Below are 23845 nucleotides of genomic sequence, written 5' to 3' on the forward strand. Positions count from 1 at the left end.
CATGGTAATGGTTGTAGTAGAACAGCATGGTAATGGTTGTAGTGGAACAGCATGGTAATGGTTGTAGTGGAACAGCATGGTAATGGTTGTAGTGGAACAGCATGGTAATGGTTGTAGTGGAACAGCATGGTAATGGTTGTAGTAGAACAGCATGGTAATGGTTGTAGTGGAACAGCATGGTAATGGTTGTAGTGGAACAGCATGGTAATGGTTGTAGTGGAACAGCATGGTAATGGTTGTAGTGGAACAGCATGGTAATGGTTGTAGTGGAACAGCATGGTAATGGTTGTAGTGGAACAGCATGGTAATGGTTGTAGTGGAACAGCATGGTAATGGTTGTAGTGGAACAGCATGGTAATGGTTGGAGTGGAACAGCATGGTAATGGTTGTAGTGGAACAGCATGGTAATGGTTGTAGTGGAACAGCATGGTAATAGTTGTAGTGGAACAGCATGGTAATGGTTGTAGTGGAACAGCAAGGTAATGGTTGTAGTGGAACAGCATGGTAATGGTTGTAGTGGAACAGCATGGTAATGGTTGTAGTGGAACAGCATGGTAATGGTTGTAGTGGAACAGCATGGTGTGTGTGTGTGTCTTCATGTGTACAGGGTAGTATGAGATCTCCAGTACTTACATAGTTGATGACTTTAAGCTGAAGAGTAGTTGCATCAAGGTCATACAGCTCACCTGACAGAGAGAGAGAGAGAGAGAGAGAGATAGAGAGATAGAGGGAGAGAGAGAGAGAGAGAGGAGATAGAGGGAGAGAGAGAGGGAGAGAGAGATAGAGAGGGAGAGAGATGGAGAGAGAGGGAGATAGAGGGAGAGAGAGAGAGATGGAGAGAGAGATAGAGAGGGAGAGAGATGGAGAGAGAGAGAGAGAGAGAGAGAGAGAGAGAGAGAGAGAGAGAGAGAGAGGAGAGAGAGAGAGAGAGAGAGAGAGAGAGAGAGAGAGAGAGAGAGAGAGAGAGAGATAGAGGGAGAGAGAGAGGGAGAGAGAGAGGGAGAGAGAGATAGAGAGGGAGAGAGATGGAGAGAGAGAGAGAGAGAGGGAGATAGAGGGAGAGAGAGAGGGAGAGAGAGAGAGATGGAGAGAGAGATAGAGAGGGAGAGAGATGGAGAGAGAGAGAGAGAGGGAGAGAGAGAGAGAGAGAGAGAGAGGGAGAGAGAGAGATAGAGGGAGAGAGAGAGAGAGAGATAGAGGGAGATAGAGAGAGAGAGAGAGAGAGAGAGAGAGAGGGAGAGAGAGATAGAGAGGGAGAGAGATGGAGAGAGAGAGAGAGAGAGGGAGATAGAGGGAGAGAGAGAGGGAGAGAGAGAGAGATGGAGAGAGAGATAGAGAGGGAGAGAGATGGAGAGAGAGAGAGAGAGGGAGAGAGAGAGAGAGAGAGAGAGAGAGAGAGGGAGAGAGAGAGATAGAGGGAGAGAGAGAGAGAGAGAGAGAGAGAGATAGAGAGAGAGAGAGAGAGAGAGAGATGGAGAGAGAGATAGAGAGGGAGAGAGATAGAGAGAGAGAGAGAGAGAGAGAGAGAGAGAGAGAGAGAGAGAGAGAGAGAGAGAGAGAGAGAGAGAGAGAGAGAGAGAGAGAGAGAGAGAGATGGAGAGAGGGAGATGGAGAGAGGGAGAGAGAGATAGAGAGAGAGAGAGATGGAAAGAGATGGAGAGAGATGGAGAGATAGAGAGAGTGAGAGAGAGAGGTTTGAGATGAAACGAAACATGGAAGAATGAAGAGAGGAAATGTGTAATAAACCAGGGAGGGTTAGGGAGGGGCAGAAGAGACAGAAACGAGAGCAATGAAGGGAGTATGTGTCTGTGTGTACAGTATATACTGCAGTAAGTTTGGGCAACAGCTCGTCAGTTTTATTATGCATGAGTTTCTACGCAGCGTTTTAGCAAAGCTGGAAAATGTCCCTGTTTACCGTGTTTTCACACTCCTGTTGTTATTCACAGGTTTACTCCTCTACTGACAGATGCATCCAATCTAAATTCATAGACTTTTATTTATACAGGTCTATTGTATTACCGTTATCGCATCCACGCGAGACGTGTGTGTGTGTGTGTGCAAGAGAGGTCTCTGTGTGGTGTGGTTGCTAGGTGATTACCACACAGCTGTAGAATCTTGCGGTCAAGGTCGCAGTAGTCTGTGGGTTCAGGCCGGAGAAGTGCATTGTGGGACTGGATCGGTGACCGGCTGACGAGAGACTTCTGATTGGCCGACTGTAGGGTCCATACCCTCCTACACGCTACAGCCGCCTACACGCACACGCACACGCACACGCACACACACACACATGCGCGTCAGGGGACGCGTAGGCCTAAAATCTAACCTATTACTACACAGCTATAAAACAGATCAACAAAACAGTTCAATACAAGTCAATTGAAAAATCTGGCCTTTCAATACACCAATAGACTTAAAAACCTCTTGCCACTATAGGGGGTGCTGTTTCAACTTCGACATTTATCGTTCCCAAATTAAACTGCCTCGTACTCAATTCTTGCTCGTACAATATGCATATTATTATTACTATTGGATAGAAAACACTCTCTAGTTTCTAAAACCGTTTGAATTATGTCTGTGGGTGAAACAGAACTCTTTCTGCAGCGAAATTCATGACAGGAACTGCGAAGGTCTGAAAACGAGGCTCTGTTCTCAGATTAGTTTAAAGCTCTGTATGTATCCTATGGGTCGACATGAACTGCACCCGCCTTCCCCTGGATGTCAGTAACCAATGAGAATTGGAATGGAGTTTCTACGCAGATCTCAGACCTTATAAAGCCCCAAGGAACGGAGGGAGCTCTCTTTTTGACGTTCGTCATGACGCAAAGCAAGACCTCAGGATGGCATTTTGAAACGCTCAGTTATCGGCCTTAGATATATCCGTCTGTAATTTAATTCGATATAGGTGTTAGAAACATCATAACGAAGTTATTTTAAACCGAGTTATATCAGTTTATGCGAGTATATTGTGATTTTCGGAATTTCCTTAGTATTGCGTTTTGAACATTTGGGCATGTCTGCGCCACATAGCTATTGTTAGCTGCTAGTTCCAAAGTTGAAGAGGACGTTTTACAACCGAGCAACGATTATTTTGGACAAAGGACAACTTGCCCAAGATTCTGATGGAAGCTCGTCCAAAAGTAAGAGCTATTTATGATGTTATTCCGTATTTATGTGGAAAAATGTAAAAGGATTTGTCCGCCATTATTGCGGCACTGGTCTGGCTGTAACGCACACTGTATGTCTAGTAACGTTAATTTAAAAAATCTAACACAGCGGTTGCATTAATAACTAATGCATCTTTCATTTGCTGTCCAACCTGTATTTTTTTGTCAAGTTTACGATTATTTATCGATTAGATTAGGTGCCTCTCCAAGATGGCGCCGGCCAGAATGCATGAAATGCTGCTACTGATCACATTGTATAACCACGATTTGTGCTGCTAAATATGCACATTTTCGAACAAAACCTATATGCATTGTGTAATATGATGTTACAGGACTGTCATCTGATGAAGTTTATCAAGGTTAGTCCAATTATATATCTTTTGCTGGATTGTTACGATCGCTAACATTTGCTGCTGGTAAATGCGGTTGTGTTTCTGGCTATTGTGGTAAGCTAATATAATGCTATATTGTGTTTTCGCTGCAAAACACTTAAAAAATCTGACATATTGGCTGGATTCACAAGATGTTGGGCTTTCATTTGCTGTACGCTGTGTATTTTTCAGAAATGTTTTATGATGAGTAATTAAGTATTTGACGTTGGTCTCTGTAATTATTCTGCCTGCATCGACGCTATTTCAGATTGCAGCTGCAATGTAGAACTGTGATTTATACCTGAAATATGCACATTTTTCGAACAAAACATATGCTATACAATAAATATGTTATCAGACTGTCATCTGATGAAGTTGTTTCTTGGTTAGTGGCTATTTATATCTTTATTTGGTCGAATTAGTGATGGCTACTGATGGAGTAAAAAACTGGTGGAGTAAAAAAAGTGGTGTCTTTTGCTAACGTGGTTAGCTAATAGATTTACATATTGTGTCTTCCCTGTAAAACATTTTAAAATTCAGAAATGATGGCTGGATTCACAAGATGTGTATCTTTCATCTGGTGTCTTGGACTTGTGATTTAATGATATTTAGATGCTAGTATTTACTTGTGACGCTATGCTCCCGGATCCGGGTTTGGGAGGAATTAGAGGTTAATGCTTCTGAGCTGCCCACACAGCTTCACAAAGACTGTGTGGGAGTCTGTGTGGGAGTCTCTGTGGGAGTCTCTGTGGGAGTCTCTGTGCGTGTCTCTGTGCGTGTCTCTGTGGGAGTCTGTGTGGGAGTCTGTGGGAGTCTCTGTGGGTGTCTCTGTGGGTGTCTCTGTGGGTGTCTCTGTGGGTGTCTCTGTGGGCGTCTCTGTGGGTGTCTCTGTGGGTGTCTCTGTGGGTGTCTCTGTGGGTGTCTGTGGGAGTCTCTGTGGGAGTCTCTGTGGGAGTGTCTGTGGGAGTCTGTGGGAGTCTCTGTGGGAGTCTCTGCGGGAGTCTGTGGGAGTCTGTGGGAGTCTGTGGGTCTCTGTGGGTGTCTCTGTGGGTGTCTCTGTGGGAGTCTCTGTGGGAGTCTCTGTGGGAGTCTCTGTGGGAGTCTCTGTGGGTGTCTCTGTGGGTGTCTATGTGGGAGTCTCTGTGGGTGTCTCTGTGGGTGTCTCTGTGGGTGTCTGTGGGACTCTCTATTGGAGTCTCTGTGGGAGTCTCTGTGGGAGTCTATGTGGGTGTCTATGTGGGTGTCTCTGGGTATTATTCTGTGGGTGTCTCTGTGGGTGTCTCTGTGGGTATTATTCTGTGGGTGTCTCTGTGGGAGTCTCTGTGGGTGTCTCTGTGGGAGTCTCTGTGGGTGTCTCTGGGTATTATTCTGTGGGTGTCTCTGTGGGTATTATTCTGTGGGTGTCTCTGGGTATTATTCTGTGGGAGTCTCTGTGGGTATTATTCTGTGGGTGTTTCTGGGTATTATTCTGTGGGAGTCTCTGTGGGTATTATTCTGTGGGTGTCTCTGGGTATTATTCTGTGGGAGTCTCTGTGGGTATTATTCTGTGGGTGTCTCTGTGGGTGTCTCTGTGGGTATTATTCTGTGGGTGTCTCTGTGGGTATTATTCTGTGGGTGTCTCTGTGGGTGTCTCTGTGGGTATTATTCTGTGGGTGTCTCTGTGGGTATTATTCTGTGGGTGTCTCTGTGGGTGTCTCTGTGGGTATTATTCTGTGGGTGTCTCTGTGGGTATTATTCTGTGGGTGTCTCTGTGGGTATTATTCTGTGGGTGTCTCTGGGTATTATTCTGTGGGTGTGTTTCTTACATGTTTCTCCAGAGTGTTGAGGTGCTGTTCGTCTTGATCACTCAGCGGTTTACAGCCCACCTATGACAGAGCAGAGCACAGTGACACAAACATCTGACCAAAGTGTGTGTATCCACGAAACTTGTACCTACTGTACCACTTCAAAGTTAGCTAATCGACCTACCACACACACACACACACACACACACACACACACACACACACACACACACACACACACACACACACACACACACACACACACACACACACACACACACACACACACACACACACACACACACACACACACACACACACACACACACACACACACACACACACACACACATAGAGTGAGTGAGTGTCTAATATAAGGATAAACTTCCTGTCAGTGTGTGTGGTGGGGGGGGGGTTGTGTGTTTCACTCACCAGTAAGACCGAGATGGCCACACCCTGATCTTGGTCCAGGAGAGGAATTATCACAGCTGGAGAGAGAGACATAGAGAGAAACAGAGAGAGAGAGAGACAGAGAGAGAGAGAGAGAGAGAGAGAGAGAGAGAGAGAGAGAGAGAGAAAGAGAGAAAAACACAGAGAGAGAGAGAGAGAGAGAGAGACAGAGAGACAGAGAGAGAGAGAGAGAGAGAGAGAGAGAGAGAGAGAGAGAGAGAGAGAGAGAGAGAGAGAGAGAGAGAGAGAGAGAGAGAGACAGAGAGAGAGAGAGGGAGAGAGACAGAGAGAAAAACACAGAGAAACAGAGAGAGAGAGGTGGAGAGAGAGGTAGAGAGAGAGAATATACAAGGTCTGAGGTCATCTGTCTTTGGTCTAAAGAGCAGGAACCCAGACTTCATCAAGAGGAGATGGACCAACTGGTTGCCCTCTAGGTTACAGAGAGCTGGTAGTCCCATCCACCAAACTACCAGGTGTAAAACAGGGGAGAGACTCAGGGGGTATGCTTATTTGGTATAGAGCAGACCTAACCCACTCTATTACATTAGTCAAAACAGAAACATTTTACATCTGCCAAGAAATGAATTAGGGAAATTAGCTCAACACAGAAAAATGTCCTCCTGTGTGCTACCTATATACCCCCACTAGAATCCCCATACTTTAATGAAGACAGCCTCTCCATCCTGGAGGGGGAAATCAATAATTTCCAGGCCCGGGAACATGTAATAGTCTGTGGAGACCTAAATACCAGAACTAGACAAGAACCTGACACTCAGCACACAGGGGGACAAACACCTACCTGGAGATGACAGTATTCCCTCCCCTATATGCCTCCCTAGACACAACTATGACAACATAACCAACAACAACGGGTCAACTCCTGCAGGTCTGTCACACGCTGGGTCTGTACATAGTCAATGGTAGGCTTCAAGGGGACTCCTATGGTAGGTACACCTATAGCCCATCTCTTGTCAGTAGTACTTTATCACTGACCTCAACCCAGAGTCTCTCAGAGCATTCACAGTCAGTTCACTGACACCCTTATCAGACCACAGCAAAATCACAGTCTACTTGAACAGAGCAATACTCAATCATGAGGCATCAAAGCCAGAGGAACTGCACAATATAAAGAAATTCTATAAATAATGTAGAAAAACCTACCAAAAAACTATTAAACAACAACGAATTAAATCCCCTTTAGACAACTTCCTGGACAAAACATTTCACTGTAATAGCGAAGAAGTTAACAGGGCAGTGTATTTGACCTTTCAGCTTCGCTATCAAATCAAAGATATTCAAGCAGACAACGTAAGAAAATTAACAACAATGACAAATGGTTTGATGAAGAATGTAAAAACCTAAGAATGAAATCGAGAAACCTGTCCAAACAAAAACATAGAGACCCACGAAACCTGAGTCTACGCCTTCACTATGGTGGATCACAAAAAAAATGCAGAAATCCTCTACGGAAAAAGAAGGAAGAGCACGTCAGAAATGAGCTCAATGGATTTGAAGAATCCAATGGTTATCTATCCAAAATGGAAATGTGTGGATAAACCACTTCTCTTTTGGAGTCTATTACAAAGCATACACTTTAAAAACATACATGTTTTGGTAGTCCTAAAATGTGCACACTGCCCACAAAATGAGGTGGAAACTGAGCTGCACTTCCTAAACTCCTTCCAAATGTATGACCATATTAGAGACACATATTTCCCTCAGATTACACAGATCCACAAAAAAATTGAAAACAAGTCCAATTTTGATAAACTCCCGTGTGTATTGGGTAAAATACCAGTGTGCCATCACAGCGGCAAGATTTGTGACCTGTTGCCACAAGAAAAGGGCAACCAGTGAAGAACAAACACCATTGTAAATACAACCCATATTTATGCTTATTTATTTTCCCTTTAGTACTTTAACTATTTGCGCATCATTACAACACTGTATATATGCATAATATGACATTTCAAATGTCTTTATTCTTTTAGAACTTCGGTGAGTGTAATGTTTACTGTTCATTTTTATTGTTTATTTCACTTTTTTTTATTATCTACTTCACTTGCTTGGGCAATGTTAACATATGTTTCCCATGCCAATAAAGCCCTTAAATGGAATTGAGAGAGACAAAGAGAGAGAGAGAGAGAGAGAGAGAGAGAGAGAGAGAGAGAGAGAGAGAGAGAGAGAGAGAGAGAGAGAGAGAGAGAGAGAGAGAGAGAGAGAGAGAGAGAGAGAGAGAGAGAGAGAGAGAGAGAGAGAGAGAGAGAGAGAGAGAGAGAGAGAGAGAGAGAGAGAGAGAGAGAGAGGGAGAGGGAGAGGGAGAGGGAGAGGGAGAGGGAGAGGGAGAGAGAGAGAGAGAAAGATAGAGGAGACAGAGGGACACTGCCTGACAGTGTGAAAGCTCACACACACACACACACACACACACACACACACACACACACACACACACACACACACACACACACACACACACACACACACACACACACACACACACACAGACAAACAGACAAACCTCGTCTGTGGGGTGGGAGGGGAGCTGCGAGGCTGCTCCTTTGTTTCTCGTGCAGTTCCGACGGAGGTAGACCTGCACACACACACCTCTTCAACTGGCCCACCACCTCCCTGAGAAACACAGAGGGGGGACGTTAGAACACCACCTCCCTGAGAAACACAGAGGGGGGACGTTAGAACACCACCTCCCTGAGAAACACAGAGGGGGGACGTTAGAACACCACCTCCCTGAGAAACACAGAGGGGGGACGTTAGAACACCACCTCCCTGAGAAACACAGAGGGGGGACGTTGGAACACCACCTCCCTGAGAAACACAGAGGGGGGACGTTAGAACACCACCTCCCTGAGAAACACAGAGGGGGGACGTTAGAACACCACCTCCCTGAGAAACACAGAGGGGGGACGTTAGAACACCACCTCCCTGAGAAACACAGAGGGGGGACGTTAGAACACCACCTCCCTGAGAAACACAGAGGGGGGATGTTAGAATACCACCTCCCTGAGAAACACAGAGGGGGGACGTTAGAACACCATCTCCCTGAGAAACACAGAGGGGGGACGTTAGAACACCACCTCCCTGAGAAACACAGAGCGGGGACGTTAAAACACCACCTCCCTGAGAAACACAGAGGGGGGACGTTAGAACACCACCTCCCTGAGAAACACAGAGGGGGGACGTTAGAACACCACCCATACACGGGGGGGCTGATTCCCTATAGACAATACAATACAAGGACAGATTTATAAAAAAAATCCATTACTTATTGTCTACTGAAATAAATGAAATCAATGTAATTCCCAGAGCCAGGTGTGTGTACAGATGCGATAGGGACGGGTTTTCCCCTGGGTGAGTGTGTTGCTGTGGGTCACTATTGTCTCGTATGATAATACAGAGGGCACCTTTCTCATGCTAATCTATGAGAAAAGACATCTGTTCCAATATGAACTAAAGCTGCACACACACACACACACGCGCACACATGCACACGCACAGGGCAGTCAGTATTGCTTGCGATGGCCGATGGGCACAGCAAAGGACAGAGAGGATCAATAGTCTCTTTACAGCACAATTAGATGAAATACCCACTACACAAACAGAGGAAAGCCTTCTACAACAACAGTGGTCCCCACGTTTGACTCTAGAGAGGAACAGGTTGAGCAGGCTTAGTTACAGCTAATCAACTCTAATCAGGTTTTAGGATTTGACTGGCAAAGTCTGCAATCCTTGAAGCTCTCAAGCACACACACACACACACACACACACACACACACACACACACACACACACACACACACACACACACACACACACACACACACACACACACACACACACACACACACACACACACACACACACACACACACACACACACACACACACACACACACAACAGATTGTGTCGGCAGGTGCTTGCAGGTGTGTGCAGCATCTAGATATTTGTGTGTGTGTGTGTGTATGTGTGTGTGTGTGTGTGTGTGTGTGTGTCAGGCTCAAGGGCTCTAGTTCAACACAGAAACTCTCATGAATAATGCAATGTTGGTTTTACCAAAGCCAGGTTAGGACAAGGCTATTCAGTCTGTGTGTCTATGTGTGTGTGTGTGTTTCTAAAAAGCTACGGTAGGAGGAAGCTATTGAGCCTGTAGAGATCACTTACAGAAGAGAGGATCAGAGTCTTACTGAAAGAGACAGAGACCGAGAGAGAAAAAAAAGAGAAAGAGAGAGATAGAGAAAAACAAACAGACAGACAGAGAGAAATGGAGAGAGACCAAGAGAGAGAGAGAGAGATATGTTGAGAGAGAGTGGTGTTGGGGGAAAAACATACAACATTATAAAATCCATGTACACACACAGCAAGTGGTTAGAATTGGCTAAAACTTTATTTCCACAGGGCTGGGGGGTGAGACAGGGATGCAGCTTAAGCCCCACCCTCTTCAACATATATATCAACGAATTGGCGAGGGCACTAGAACAGTCTGCAGCACCCGGCCTCACCCTACTAGAATCTGAAGTCAAATGTCTACTGTTTGCTGATGATCTGGTGTTTCTGTCCCCAACCAAGGAGGGCCTACAGCAGCATCTAGATCTTCTGCACAGATTCAGTCAGACCTGGGCCCTGACAGTAAATCTCAGTAAGAACAAAATAATGGTGTTCCAAAAAAGGTCCAGTCACCAGGACCACAAATACAAATTCCATCTAGACACCGTTAACCTAGAGCACACAAAAAACTATACATACCTCAGCCTAAACATCAGCGCCACAGGTAACTTCCACAAAGCTTTGAACGATCTGAGAGACAAGGCAAGAAGAGCCTTCTATGCCATCAAAAGGAACATAAAATTCGACATACCAATTAGGATCTGGCTAAAAATACTTGAATCAGTTATAGAACCCATTGCCCTTTATGGTTGTGAGGTCTGGGGTCACCAAACAAGAATTAAAAAAATGGGACAAAAAACAAATTGAGACTCTGGATGCATAATTCGGCAAAAATATCCTCTGTGTACAATGTAAAACACCAAAAATTGCACGCAGGGCGGAATTTGGCCGATATCCACAAATTATCAAAATCCAGAAAAGAGACGTTCAATTCTACAACCACCTAAAAGGAAGCGATTCCCAAACCTTTCATAACAAAGCCATCACCTACAGAGAGATGAACCTGGAGAAGAGTCCCCTAAGCAAGCTGGTCCTAGGGCTCTGTTCACAAACACAAACAGACCCCACAGAGCCCCAGGACAGCAACACAATTAGACTCAATCAAATCATGAGAAAACAAAAATATATTTACTTGACACATTGGAAATAATTTACAAATAAACAGAGCAAACTAGAATGCTATTGGGCCCTAAACAGAGAGTACACAGTGGCAGAAAACCTGACCACCGTTACTGATCTAAGCTTAAGGAAAGCTTTGACCTTGTACAGACTCAGTGAGCATAGCCTTGCTATTGAGAAAGGCCGCTGATATGCACACTGCCCACAAAATGAGGTGGAAACTGAGTTGACTTCCTAACCTCCTGCCCAATGTATGCCCATATTAGAGACACATATTTCCCTCAGAATACACAGATCCACAAAGAATTCCAAAACAAATCAAATTTTGATAAACTCCCATATCTACTGGGTGAAATACCAGTGTGCATCACAGCAGCACGATATGTGACCTGTTGCCAAAAGAAAAGGGTAACCACTGAAAAACAAACACCATTGTAAATACAACCTATATTTATGTTTATTTATTTTCCCTTTTGTACTTTAACTGTTTGCACATCATTACAACACTGTGTATAGACATAATATGAGTTTATTTCACTTTTGTTTATTATCTACTTCACTTGCTTTGGCAATGCTAACATATGTTTCCCATGCCAATTAAGCCCCTTAAATTTAATTGAGAGAGAGAGCGAGAGAGAGAGAGAGACACAGAGAGAGAAAGAGGTGGTATATTTTTTTATCAGTCCTTTGAACAAAGTAAGTGCAGATAATATTCTGTCTAATCTGACATTTACCACAAAGATATATTTTACGCATGGACTCACACACAGAGGGTTTCCTACCACATGGACTCACACACAGAGGGTTTCATACCACATGGACTCACACACAGAGGGTTTCATACCACATGGACTCACACACAGAGGGTTTCATACCACATGGACTCACACACAGAGGGTTTCATACCACATGGACTCACACACAGAGGGTTTCATACCACATGGACTCACACACAGAGGGTTTCATACCACATGGACTCACACACACAGAGGGTTTCATACAACATGGACTCACACACAGAGGGTTTCATACCACATGGACTCACACACAGAGGGTTTCATACCACATGGACTCACACACAGAGGGTTTCATACCACATGGACTCACACACAGAGGGTTTCATACCACATGGACTCACACACAGAGGGTTTCATACCACATGGACTCACACACAGAGGGTTTCATACCACATGGACTCACACACAGAGGGTTTCATACCACATGGACTCACACACAGAGAGGGTTTCATACCACATGGACTCACACACAGAGGGTTTCATACCACATGGACTCACACACAGAGGGTTTCATACCACATGGACTCACACACAGAGGGTTTCATACCACATGGACTCACACACAGAGAGGGTTTCATACCACATGGACTCACACACAGAGGGTTTCATACCACATGGACTCACACACAGAGGGTTTCATACCACATGGACTCACACACAGAGGGTTTCATACCACATGGACTCACACACAGAGAGGGTTTCATACCACATGGACTCACACACAGAGGGTTTCATACCACATGGACTCACACACAGAAGGTTTCATACCACATGGACTCACACACAGAGGGTTTCATACCACATGGACTCACACACAGAGGGTTTCATACCACATGGACTCACACACAGAGGGTTTCATACTACATGGACTCACACACAGAGGGTTTCATACCACATGGACTCACACACAGAGGGTTTCATACCACATGGACTCACACACAGAGGGTTTCATACCACATGGACTCACACACAGAGGGTTTCATACCACATGGACTCACACACAGAGGGTTTCATACCACATGGACTCACACACAGAGAGGGTTTCATACCACATGGACTCACACACAGAGAGGGTTTCATACCACATGGACTCACACACAGAGGGTTTCATACCACATGGACTCACACACAGAGAGGGTTTCATACCACATGGACTCACACACAGAGGGTTTTATACCACATGGACTCAACACAGAGGGTTTCATACCTGATCTTCCCCTCCTTTGGCAGCTCATGGCTTGGGCCGTCACACTGTAGCCTCGAGTCTCCCTCCAGCACGTACACACACACACACTCCTGTAAGATAACACACACACACACTCCTGTAAGATAACACACACACACACTCCTGTAAGATAACACACACACACACACTCCTGTAAGATAACACACACACACACTCCTGTAAGATAACACACACACACACTCCTGTAAGATAACACACACACACACTCCTGTAAGATAACACACACACACTCCTGTAAGATAACACACACACACACACTCCTGTAAGATAACACACACACACACACTCCTGTAAGATAACACACACACACACTCCTGTAAGATAACACACACACACACACTCCTGTAAGATAACACACACACACACTCCTGTAAGATAACACACACACACACCCCTGTAAGATAACACACACACACACTCCTGTAAGATAACACACACACACACTCCTGTAAGATAACACACACACACACTCCTGTAAGATAACACACACACACACTCCTGTAAGATAACACACACACACACTCCTGTAAGATAACACACACACACACTCCTGTAAGATAACACACACACACACACTCCTGTAAGATAACACACATGTCAGTAGTAGAGCTGGGGGGGGGGGGGGGGTCATGGGTGCGATCCCCCCAATATTCATGCAGATTAAATTGTATACAGTGCATTCAGAAAGTATTCAGACCCCTTTACTTTTTCCACATTTTGTTACGTTACAGCCTTATTCTAAAGTGGAATAAATTAAATCAATCAATCTATCAATCTACACATAATACCCCATAATGACAAAGTGAAAACAGGTTTTTAGAAATTTTAGCAAATGTATTAAAAGTAAAAATAGAAATACCTTATTTACATAAGTATTCAGACCCTTTGCTATGAGGTTTGAAATTGAGCTCAGGTGCATCCTGTTTCCATTGATTCTTGAGATGTTTCTACAACTTGATCGAAGTCCACCTGTGGTAAATTCCATTGATTGGACATGATTTGGAAAGGCACACACCTGTCTATATAAGGTCCCACAGTTGACAGTGAATGTCAGAGCAAAAACCAAGACATGAAGTCAAAGGATTTTTCCGTAGAGCTTCAAGACAGGATTGTGTCGAGGCACAGATCTGGGGAAGGGTACCAAAAACAATTCTGCAGCATTGAAGGTCCCCAAGAACACAGTGGCCTCCATCATTCTCAAATGGAAGAAGTTTAGAACCACCAAGACTCTTCCTAGAGCTGGCCGCCCGGCCAAACTGAGCAATCGTGGGAGAAGGGCCTTGGTCAGGGAGGTGACCAAGAACCCGATGGTCACTCTGAAGAGCTCTAGAGTTCCTTTGTGGAGATGGGAGAAACTTCCAGAAGGACAACCATCTCTGCAGCACTCCACCAATCAGGCCTTTATGGTAGAAAGGCCAGACGGAAGCCACTCCTCAGCAAAAGGCACATGACAGCCTGCTTGGAGTTTACCAAAAGGCACATGACAGCCTGCTTGCAGTTTGCCAAAAGGCACATGACAGCCTGCTTGGAGTTTGCCAAAAGGCACATGACAGCCTGCTTGGAGTTTGCCAAAAGGCACATGACAGCCTGCTTGGAGTTTGCCAAAAGGCACATGACAGCCTGCTTGGAGTTTGCCAAAAGGCACCTAAAGGACTCAGAGCATGAGACCTTCGTCTGATGAAACCAAGATTGAACTCTTTGGCCTGAATGCCAAGCGTCACATCTGGAGGAAACCTGGCACCATCTCTACGGTGAGGCATGGTGGTGGCAGCATGATGCTGTGGGGATGTTTTTCAGCGGCAGGGACCGGGAGACTAGTCAGGATCGAGACTCGAGTGTAACGCTCGTCTGTGGTGGTAAAAGGATCGGACCAAGGTGCGGCGTGGTAAGTGTTCATGTCTTTCTAATAAACAAAACTGAACACTGGAACAAAACAATAAACGAAGTGAACAAACAAAACAGTACCGTGTGGCGACAAACACTGACACGGAAGACAAACACCCACAAACCAAAGGACAAAACAGGCTACCTAAATATGGTTCCCAATCTGAGACAACGACTAACACCTGCCTCTGATTGAGAACCATATCAGGCCAAACACAGAAACAGGAAAACTAGACACACAACATAGAATGCCCCCTCAGCTCACGTCCTGACCAACACTAAAACAAAGAAAACACAAAAGAACTATGGTCAGAACGTGACATCGAGGCTGTAATTGCTGTCAAAGGTGCATCAACAAAGTACTAAGTAAAAGGTCTGAATACTTATGTAAATGTGATATTTCATTTATTTTTTATAAATTAGCAAAAATGTCTAAAAACCTAAAATTCTTTCCATTTTAGAATGAGGCTGTAATGTAACAAAATGTGGAAGAAGGGAAGGGGTGTGAATACTATCAGAATGCCTTGTATCTTACCAAAAACCAAAGAAAAAACATTTAATACTATAAAACACGGCAAAATGTGTTAATAATAATATGATATATAATATGATTTAATTAAATACTGAAATGTGTCTGTGCGGGTGTTGCTTATTTGATAAAGTAATGTACAGTACAGCTGTGTCTGATGCAATATCCCCCTGAGGGCCCCCCCTGGACTGATACTGGGGGCTGCTACTGGCAGGAACCAGGTTTTCAAATTGATTATTCATTTATTTGTTTATTTTGTCAGTTCATTAGTTTAGAACTACTTTTGTTATCTTACTAACAGCCTAATTAATTCAGTACCAAAATAAAAACAAATATTTTTTTTGAGAAAATTATTCTGAAATAAATGAAAGCAGATCATTCATTTTTACAATTGTCTCACAGCCGAGAGGCTATAGGCCATTACTGAACATGCAAATAGCTAACTGCAATGAAGCAGCCAATGTAAAACGACATTTTCAAACATTTTCCAAAATGCAATTAGTGGGAAAAAAGCGCAATTAATACGAGGGGTTTCATGTTACAGAGGTGTAAATCTAGGTGATAGTCTAATTCTGACGTGAGACTTTGAGAGCTTGATGGATATTCAGCTCAAACTCGGCTCTGTGTGGTGTGTGTGTGTGTGTGTGTGTGTGTGTGACAAACAGCGTAAAATAGGCCTACATGACGAACAAACAAAATAACACACTCAGCAATTTAATTTCATAAAATTCAGCGGCTAACCAACTAACTGTTAACTATTACACCCATAGAGATGATGCCTACTGTGTATTATTGACAGGCCATATCAGCTGTTCATTTTGTTACATTTTTGGTCAGAAGGGCCCCTGGAGAAAGACCCGCCTCCTCTGACCCTAGCTCCGCCCCTGGCACTCATACTTAACTTACACACCTGTATATAAATGACAACACCCTGGCTGCTTGACCCCTCCCAAAACTACACTACCCAGCAGCCCTGTGTGTACGTACCACGCTGGGCAGTAGCCCCTGTACGGTCTCTCTGAGAGCATCTCGGAGTGAGCGAACGTCAACAACTGCTGCCAGCCGCAGTAAAGCATCCTGGGAGGAAACAGAAACAGCAAGAGTGACACACAGAAACAGCTTTATGACAAGCCACCATACAGCTAATATGAGGGAACAAAGACAATACACACTTTATATGAGGGAACAAAGACAATACACACTTTATATGAGGGAACAAAGACAATACACACTTTATATGAGGCAACAAAGACAATACACACTTTATATGAGGCAACAAAGACAATACACACTTTATAAGAGGGAACAAAGGACAGTGTCATGTAAAGACAGCCAGTGTGACAGCCATATGTATTGGCAAATCTGATGAACTCACTCACTCACACACACACACACACACACACACACACACACACACACACACACACACACACACACACACACACACACACACACACACACACACACACACACACACACACACACACACACACACACACACACACACACACACACACACACACACACACACATTGGCTGGAGAATGACCAGGAGGAATCAATCACCTCCCTTAAATCTGCAAACCAATTTAACCAACGGGATTTGGGAATTTCTGTGTTTGTTTCCCACCCTGACCTCCATCAGGCTGTATCATGCTTTAGAGAGAGGGACTCGAGTTTTAGGGAGAGGGGCTGGGGTTTTAGGGAGAGGGGCTAGAGTTTTAGGGAGAGGGACTGGAGTTTTTGGGAGAGAGACTGGGGTTTTAGGGAGAGGGACTGGAGTTTTTGGGAGAGAGACTGGAGTTTTAGGGAGAGGGACTAGAGTTTTAGGGAGAGGGACTAGAGTTTTTGGGAGAGAGACTGGGGTTTTAGGGAGAGGGACTGGAGTTTTTGGGAGAGAGACTGGAGTTTTAGGGAGAGGGACTCGAGTTTTAGGGAGAGGGACTCGAGTTTTAGGGAGAGGGACTCGAGTTTTAGGGAGAGGGACTGGAGTTTTAGAGAGGGGGACTAGAGTTTTAGGGAGAGGGCTGGGGTTTTAGGGAGAGGGACTAGAGTTTTTGGGAGAGGGAATGGAGTTTTAGGGAGAGGGACTGGAGTTTTAGGGAGAGGGACTAGAGTTTAGGGAGAGGGACTAGAGTTTTAGGGAGAGGGACTAGAGTTTTAGGGAGAGGGACTAGAATTTTAGGGAGAGGGCTAGGGTTTTTGGGAGAGGGGCTGGGGTTTTAGGGAGAGGGGCTGGGTTTTTGGGGAGAGGGACTCGAGTTTTAGGGAGAGGTGCTAGAGTTTTAGGGAGAGAGACTGGGGTTTTAGGGAGCGGGACTAGAGTTTTAGGGAGAGGGGCTGGGATTTAGAGAGAGGGGCTGGGTTTTAGAGAGAGGGGCTGGGGTTTTTAGGAGAGGGACTAGAGTTTTAGGGAGAGGGGCTGGGGTTTTAGGGAGAGGGGCTGGGGTTTTAGGGAGAGGGACTAGAGTTTAGGGAGAGGGACTAGAGTTTTAGGGAGAGGGGCTGGGATTTAGAGAGAGGGGCTGGGTTTTAGAGAGAGGGGCTGGGGTTTTAGGGAGAGGGACTAGAGTTTTAGGGAGGGGCTGGGGTTTTAGGGAGAGGGGCTGGGGTTTTCGGGAGAGGGGCTGGCGTTTTATGGGGAGGGGCTGGGATTTTATGGATAGGGAGTAGAGTTTTAGGGAGAGGGGCTGGAGTTTATGGAGAGGTGCTGGCGTTTTACGGGGAGGGGCTGGGGTTTTAGGGAGAAGAGCTGGGATTTTAGGGAGCGATACTGAAGTTTTAGGGAGAGGGACTAGAGTTTTAGGGAGGGGCTGGGGTTTTAGGGAGAGGGGCTGGGGTTTTCGGGAGAGGGGCTGAAGAGATAAATTATTGTAACTCTTAACTGGTGCAGTATAGAGGTGAATAGATACATTTAGTTCTACAGTCCTGGGGGTCATGCTCTACAGTCTGATTAGACAGTAGAGATACTTATTATTATTCTGTCAAAATAGAGAGAACGGGTCAGGAAAAGAGAGGAAGAAAGACAAATATCGATAAAAAGAATGAGAGTGGGGTGGAGAAAGAGAGAGAATTAGAGAGAGTGGGGAGGAGAAAGAGAGAGAACGAGAGAGAGTGGGGAGGAGAATGAGAGAGAGTGGGGAGGAGAAAGAGAGAGAGTGGGGAGGAGAAAGAGAGAGAACGAGAGAGAGTGGGGTGGAGAAAGAGAGAGAATGAGAGAGAGTGGGGTGGAGAAAGAGAGAGAATGAGAGAGAGTGGGGAGGAGAAAGAGAGAGAGTGGGGAGGAGAAAGAGAGAGAATTAGAGAGAGTGGGGAGGAGAAAGAGAGAGAATGAGAGAGAGAGTGGGGAGGAGAAAGAGAGAGAATGAGAGAGAGAGTGGGGAGGAGAAAGAGAGAGAGTGGGGAGGAGAAAGAGAGAGAATTAGAGAGCGTGGGGAGGAGAAAGAGAGAGAATTAGAGAGAGTGGGGAGGAGAAAGAGAGAGAAAGAGAGAGAGTGGGGAGGAGAAAGAGAGATAATGAGAGAGAGTGGGGAGGAGAAAGAGAGAGTGTGTGGAGGAGAAAGAGAGAGAGTGGGGAGGAGAAATGGATGTTGTGTTTAATTGATCTGATCACTGGCGCCCTTCAAATGTCAGAGCACTCAGCATGATTACTATAGCTCAGTAAGAGGGCAACAGGGTCTGCACAGAGAGAGAGAGAGATAAGGAAGGGGAGAGAGAGATAAGGAAGGGGAGAGAGAGATAAGGAAGGGGATAGAAGGAGATAAGAGCGATAAGGAAGAGGAGAGGTGAACTGCAGGGATAGGAAGAAGGGGGGAGGGATTAGAGAGGGGAGGTAGAGGAGAGAGGGAAGTTGAGAGAGGAGAAGGGAGAGAGGGAGAGGAAGAGAACAGGGGAAAGAAGATTCCACTCATCCAGCTGGCCCTGAGGCTCAGAACACCCGCTCCAACCATTACTCTGACCTAATGATAACAACACACTAATTCCACTATCTGAAATTCACTCTCCAGCTTCCCTATTCTGTCACAATAGGAGAACCATTTTTGGTTCCAGGTAGAATTCTTTTAGGTTCCATGTAGAACCCTCTGTGTAAAGGGTTCCATCTGGAACCAAAAGGTTTCTACCTAGAACCTAAAAGGGTTCTTTCAAGGGTTATTCTATGGGGACAGCTGAAGAACCCTTTTAGGTTCTAGATATCATCATCAGAGTCTACAGTAGATCAAATCACATTTTATTCATTACATCCCTCGTAAACAACAGACGTAGACTAACTATGAAATGCACGCACGCACGTGTGTGTGTGTGTGTGTGTGTGTGTGTGTGTGTGTGTGTGTGTGTTGGGGGGAAAGGTAGGAAGCTGAATATTTCCATAAATTATAGTATTTTTAAGCTGGATTTTATTTGTTCCACAATGCACCAGAAGTCAGAGATCAAATACTGCCATTTTAGTTAGTCAGATTACCCAAAGCTCTGAGAGTTTAACTCTGAGAGTGAACATGTGTGCGTGGGGGCGTTACTATAGCAGATGGGTCCTATAGCAGCTTCATGATGAGGAATGATGCAATAGAGCAGCTACCAGACAATAGAAACGTGAAAACCTAGAGCAGCTACCAGACAATAGAAACGTGAAAACCTAGAGTAGCTACCTGACAATAGAAACGTGAAAACCTAGAGCAGCTACCAGACAATAGAAATGTGAAAACCTAGAGCAGCTACCAGACAATAGAAATGTGAAAACCTAGAGCAGCTACCAGACAATAGAAACGTGAAAACCTAGAGCAGCTACCAGACAATAGAAACGTGAAAACCTAGAGCAGCTACCTGACAATAGAAATGTGAAAACCTAGAGCAGCTACCAGACAATAGAAACGTGAAAACCTAGAGCAGCTACCTGACAATAGAAATGTGAAAACACAGAGCAGCTACCAGACAATAGAAACGTGAAAACGTAGATTAGCTACCAGACAATAGAAACGTGAAAACCTAGAGCAGCTACCAGACAATAGAAACGTGAAAACCTAGAGCAGCTACCAGACAATAGAAACGTGAAAACCTAGAGCAGCTACCAGACAATAGAAATATGAAAACCTAGAGCAGCTACCAGACAATAGAAATGTGAAAACCTAGAGCAGCTACCAGACAATAGAAACGTGAAAACCTAGAGCAGCTACCTGACAATAGAAACGTGAAAACCTAGAGCAGCTACCTGACAATAGAAATGTGAAAACCTAGAGCAGCTACCAGACAATAGAAATGTGAAAACCTAGAGCAGCTACCAGACAATAGAAACGTGAAAATCTAGAGCAGCTACCTGACAATAGAAATTTGAAAACCTAGAGCAGCTACCTGACAATAGAAACGTGAAAACCTAGAGCAGCTACCTGACAATAGAAACGTGAAAACCTAGAGCAGCTACCTGACAATAGAAATGTGAAAACCTAGAGCAGCTACCTGACAATAGAAATATGAAAACCTAGAGCAGTTACCAGACAATAGAAATATGAAAACCTAGAGCAGCTACCTGACATTTTCTGACCCCCCCCCACACACACACACACACACACACATATACATTTTCTCCCTCTCTAGCTCACACGTTTAAGATAGTACCTTGAAGTAAACACACACAAAGTGGCGCGCACACACACACATACACAGACCCATAATTCTCTCTCACACACACACATACACACATACACAGACCCATATTTCTCACACACACACACACACACACACACACACACACACACACACACACACACACACACACACACACACACACACACACACACACACACACACACACACACACACACACACACACACACACACACACACACACACACACATTCACAGACCCATAATTCTCTCTCACACACACACATACACAGACCCATAATTCTCTCACACACACACACACATACACAGACCCATAATTCTCTCTCACATGCACACACACACACACACACACACACACACACACACACACACACACACACACACACACACACACACACACACACACACACACACACACACACACACACACACACACACACACACACACACACACAGACCCATAATTCTCTCTCACACACACACACATACACAGACCCATAATTCTCTCACACACACACACACATACACAGACCCATATATCTCTCTCACATGCACACACATCTGTAAATATATTTAGACAAGCAGCAGGCTGCAGTATTGAAGGGCATGTTGGGACAGGGAGGGAGGGGGTGTCAGTTGTACAGTACAGCGTGTCTCCCCCAGGCGCTAGGCTCTGAGCAGCTTATTACATATGATTAAATAGGATTAGATATGATTAAATATGATTAGATATGATTAAATATGATCAATCAATCAACCTGTAAGAATGCCTCTGTAATGAACCTGGATCTGTGCCAGCCAGCCTGTGTGTGTGTGTGTGTGTGTGTGTGTGTGTGTGTGTGTGTGTGTGTGTGTGTGTGTGTGTGTGTGTGTGTGTGTGTGTGTGTGTGTGTGTTGCTTTGCATACGGTTGGATTCATCAGAAGACTCTCCAGTCTGGAGATCTTAATTAACCTTGTGCCTTCCCCACCGTAATGCTCCCTCACCCAGAACATAGTCATCAACATACCACCCGCATTACCATGGCACCATCATCACCATAACACCCGCATTACCATGGCACCATCATCACCATAACACCCGCATTACCATGGCACCATCATCACCATAACACACTCATTATCCTGACACCATCATCACCATAACACACTCATTATCCTGACACCATCATCACCATAACACACTCATTACCCTGACACCATCATCACCATAACACACTCATTATCCTGACACCATCATCACCATAACACACTCATTATCCTGACACCATCATCACCATAACACACTCATTACCCTGACACCATCATCACCATAACACACTCATTATCCTGCCACCATCATCACCATAACACACTCATTATCCTGCCACCATCATCACCATAACACACTCATTATCCTGACACCATCATCACCATAACACACTCATTACCATGGCACTATCATCACCATAACACACTCATTATCCTGACACCATCATCACCATAACACACTCATTATCCTGACACCATCATCACCATAACACACTCATTATCCTGACACCATCATCACCATAACACACTCATTATCCTGACACCATCATCACCATAACACACTCATTATCCTGACACCATCATCACCATAACACACTCATTATCCTGACACCATCATCACCATAACACACTCATTATCCTGACACCATCATCACCATAACACATTCGCGCTGTTGCACCTTCTTCACCACACTGTCTGGACCACTTCAGTTTGTCGGTGATATGTACACTTTCCACTTTCTCCACTGCTGTCACGTCGATGTGGATAGGGGGGGTGCTCCCTTTGTCGTTTCCTGAAGTCCACGATCATCTCTTTTATTTTGCTGACATTGAGTGAGTGGTTATTTTCCTGACACCACACTCATAGGGCCCTCAACTCCTCCCTGTAGGCCGTCTCGTCGCTGTTAGTAATCAAGCCTAGTGTTGTCTGCAAACTGAAAATGCTTACATAGGTATTCATCTTGTCCAGGGTGGGCCACGGAGAAGGAGAGCCTACAGTCTTTGGTAGCAGGCCGTGTCGGTGGCACTGTAATGTCCTCAAAGCAAAGAAGTTGTTTAATTTGTCCGGGAGCAAGATGTCGATGTCCGCGACGGGGCTGGTTTTAAATTTTTTAATCCGTGATTGTCTGTAGACCCTGCCACATACGTCTCGTGTCTGAGCCTCTGAGTTGTGACTCCTCTTTGACTCTATACTGATGTTTTGCCTGTTTGACATGCACACACATACACACACACACACACGCACACACACACACACAGTGGGCTGGTTGGTGATGCTGTGGTCCTGGCTGTTATTCCAACAGAGCAGCATCTCCAGTAGCACACAAACACTGGAGACACATGCACTGTAGAATACAGCCAGGCCTGAAACGCCAGCTACACACACACACACACACACACACACACACACACACACACACACACACACACACACACACACACACACACACACACACACACACACACACACACTACATAAGAGAGTGAGAGAAAGCAAGTGAACAAGTGAGTGGGTGAAAGAAAGTGTGTGTCTGTGTGTGTGTGTGGCTGTATGTGTGTCTGTGTGTGTGGCTGTATGTGTGTGTGGCTGTATGTCTCTCTCCTGGAGGTAAAATGAACGGTCAGAGTGACATTTACACAGATTCCTTTCAAACAACCCTGCTGATTCACACACAACT

At 45.0% G+C, this 23845-nt stretch overlaps 1 protein-coding gene across 2 annotated transcripts in view; it reads right to left on the minus strand.

The window, feature by feature from the left end:
• The window catches only part of LOC139549507 (cGMP-dependent 3',5'-cyclic phosphodiesterase-like), a 266764-nt gene that overhangs the window by 33721 nt on the left and 209198 nt on the right, over positions 1 to 23845 (minus strand). For both annotated transcript variants that reach the window (XM_071360081.1, XM_071360080.1), the window contains exons 3-9: positions 16512 to 16601; positions 13073 to 13161; positions 8288 to 8397; positions 5752 to 5807; positions 5341 to 5400; positions 2099 to 2249; positions 634 to 686 (exon numbers count right to left, since the gene is read on the minus strand). In XM_071360081.1, coding sequence (XP_071216182.1) covers positions 634 to 686; positions 2099 to 2249; positions 5341 to 5400; positions 5752 to 5807; positions 8288 to 8397; positions 13073 to 13161; positions 16512 to 16601 — 609 coding nt within the window. The remainder of the gene's footprint in view (positions 1 to 633; positions 687 to 2098; positions 2250 to 5340; positions 5401 to 5751; positions 5808 to 8287; positions 8398 to 13072; positions 13162 to 16511; positions 16602 to 23845) is intronic.

This window comes from Salvelinus alpinus, chromosome 22 (assembly GCF_045679555.1).
Source record: "Salvelinus alpinus chromosome 22, SLU_Salpinus.1, whole genome shotgun sequence".
In the NCBI taxonomy this organism is placed as follows: domain Eukaryota; kingdom Metazoa; phylum Chordata; class Actinopteri; order Salmoniformes; family Salmonidae; genus Salvelinus; species Salvelinus alpinus.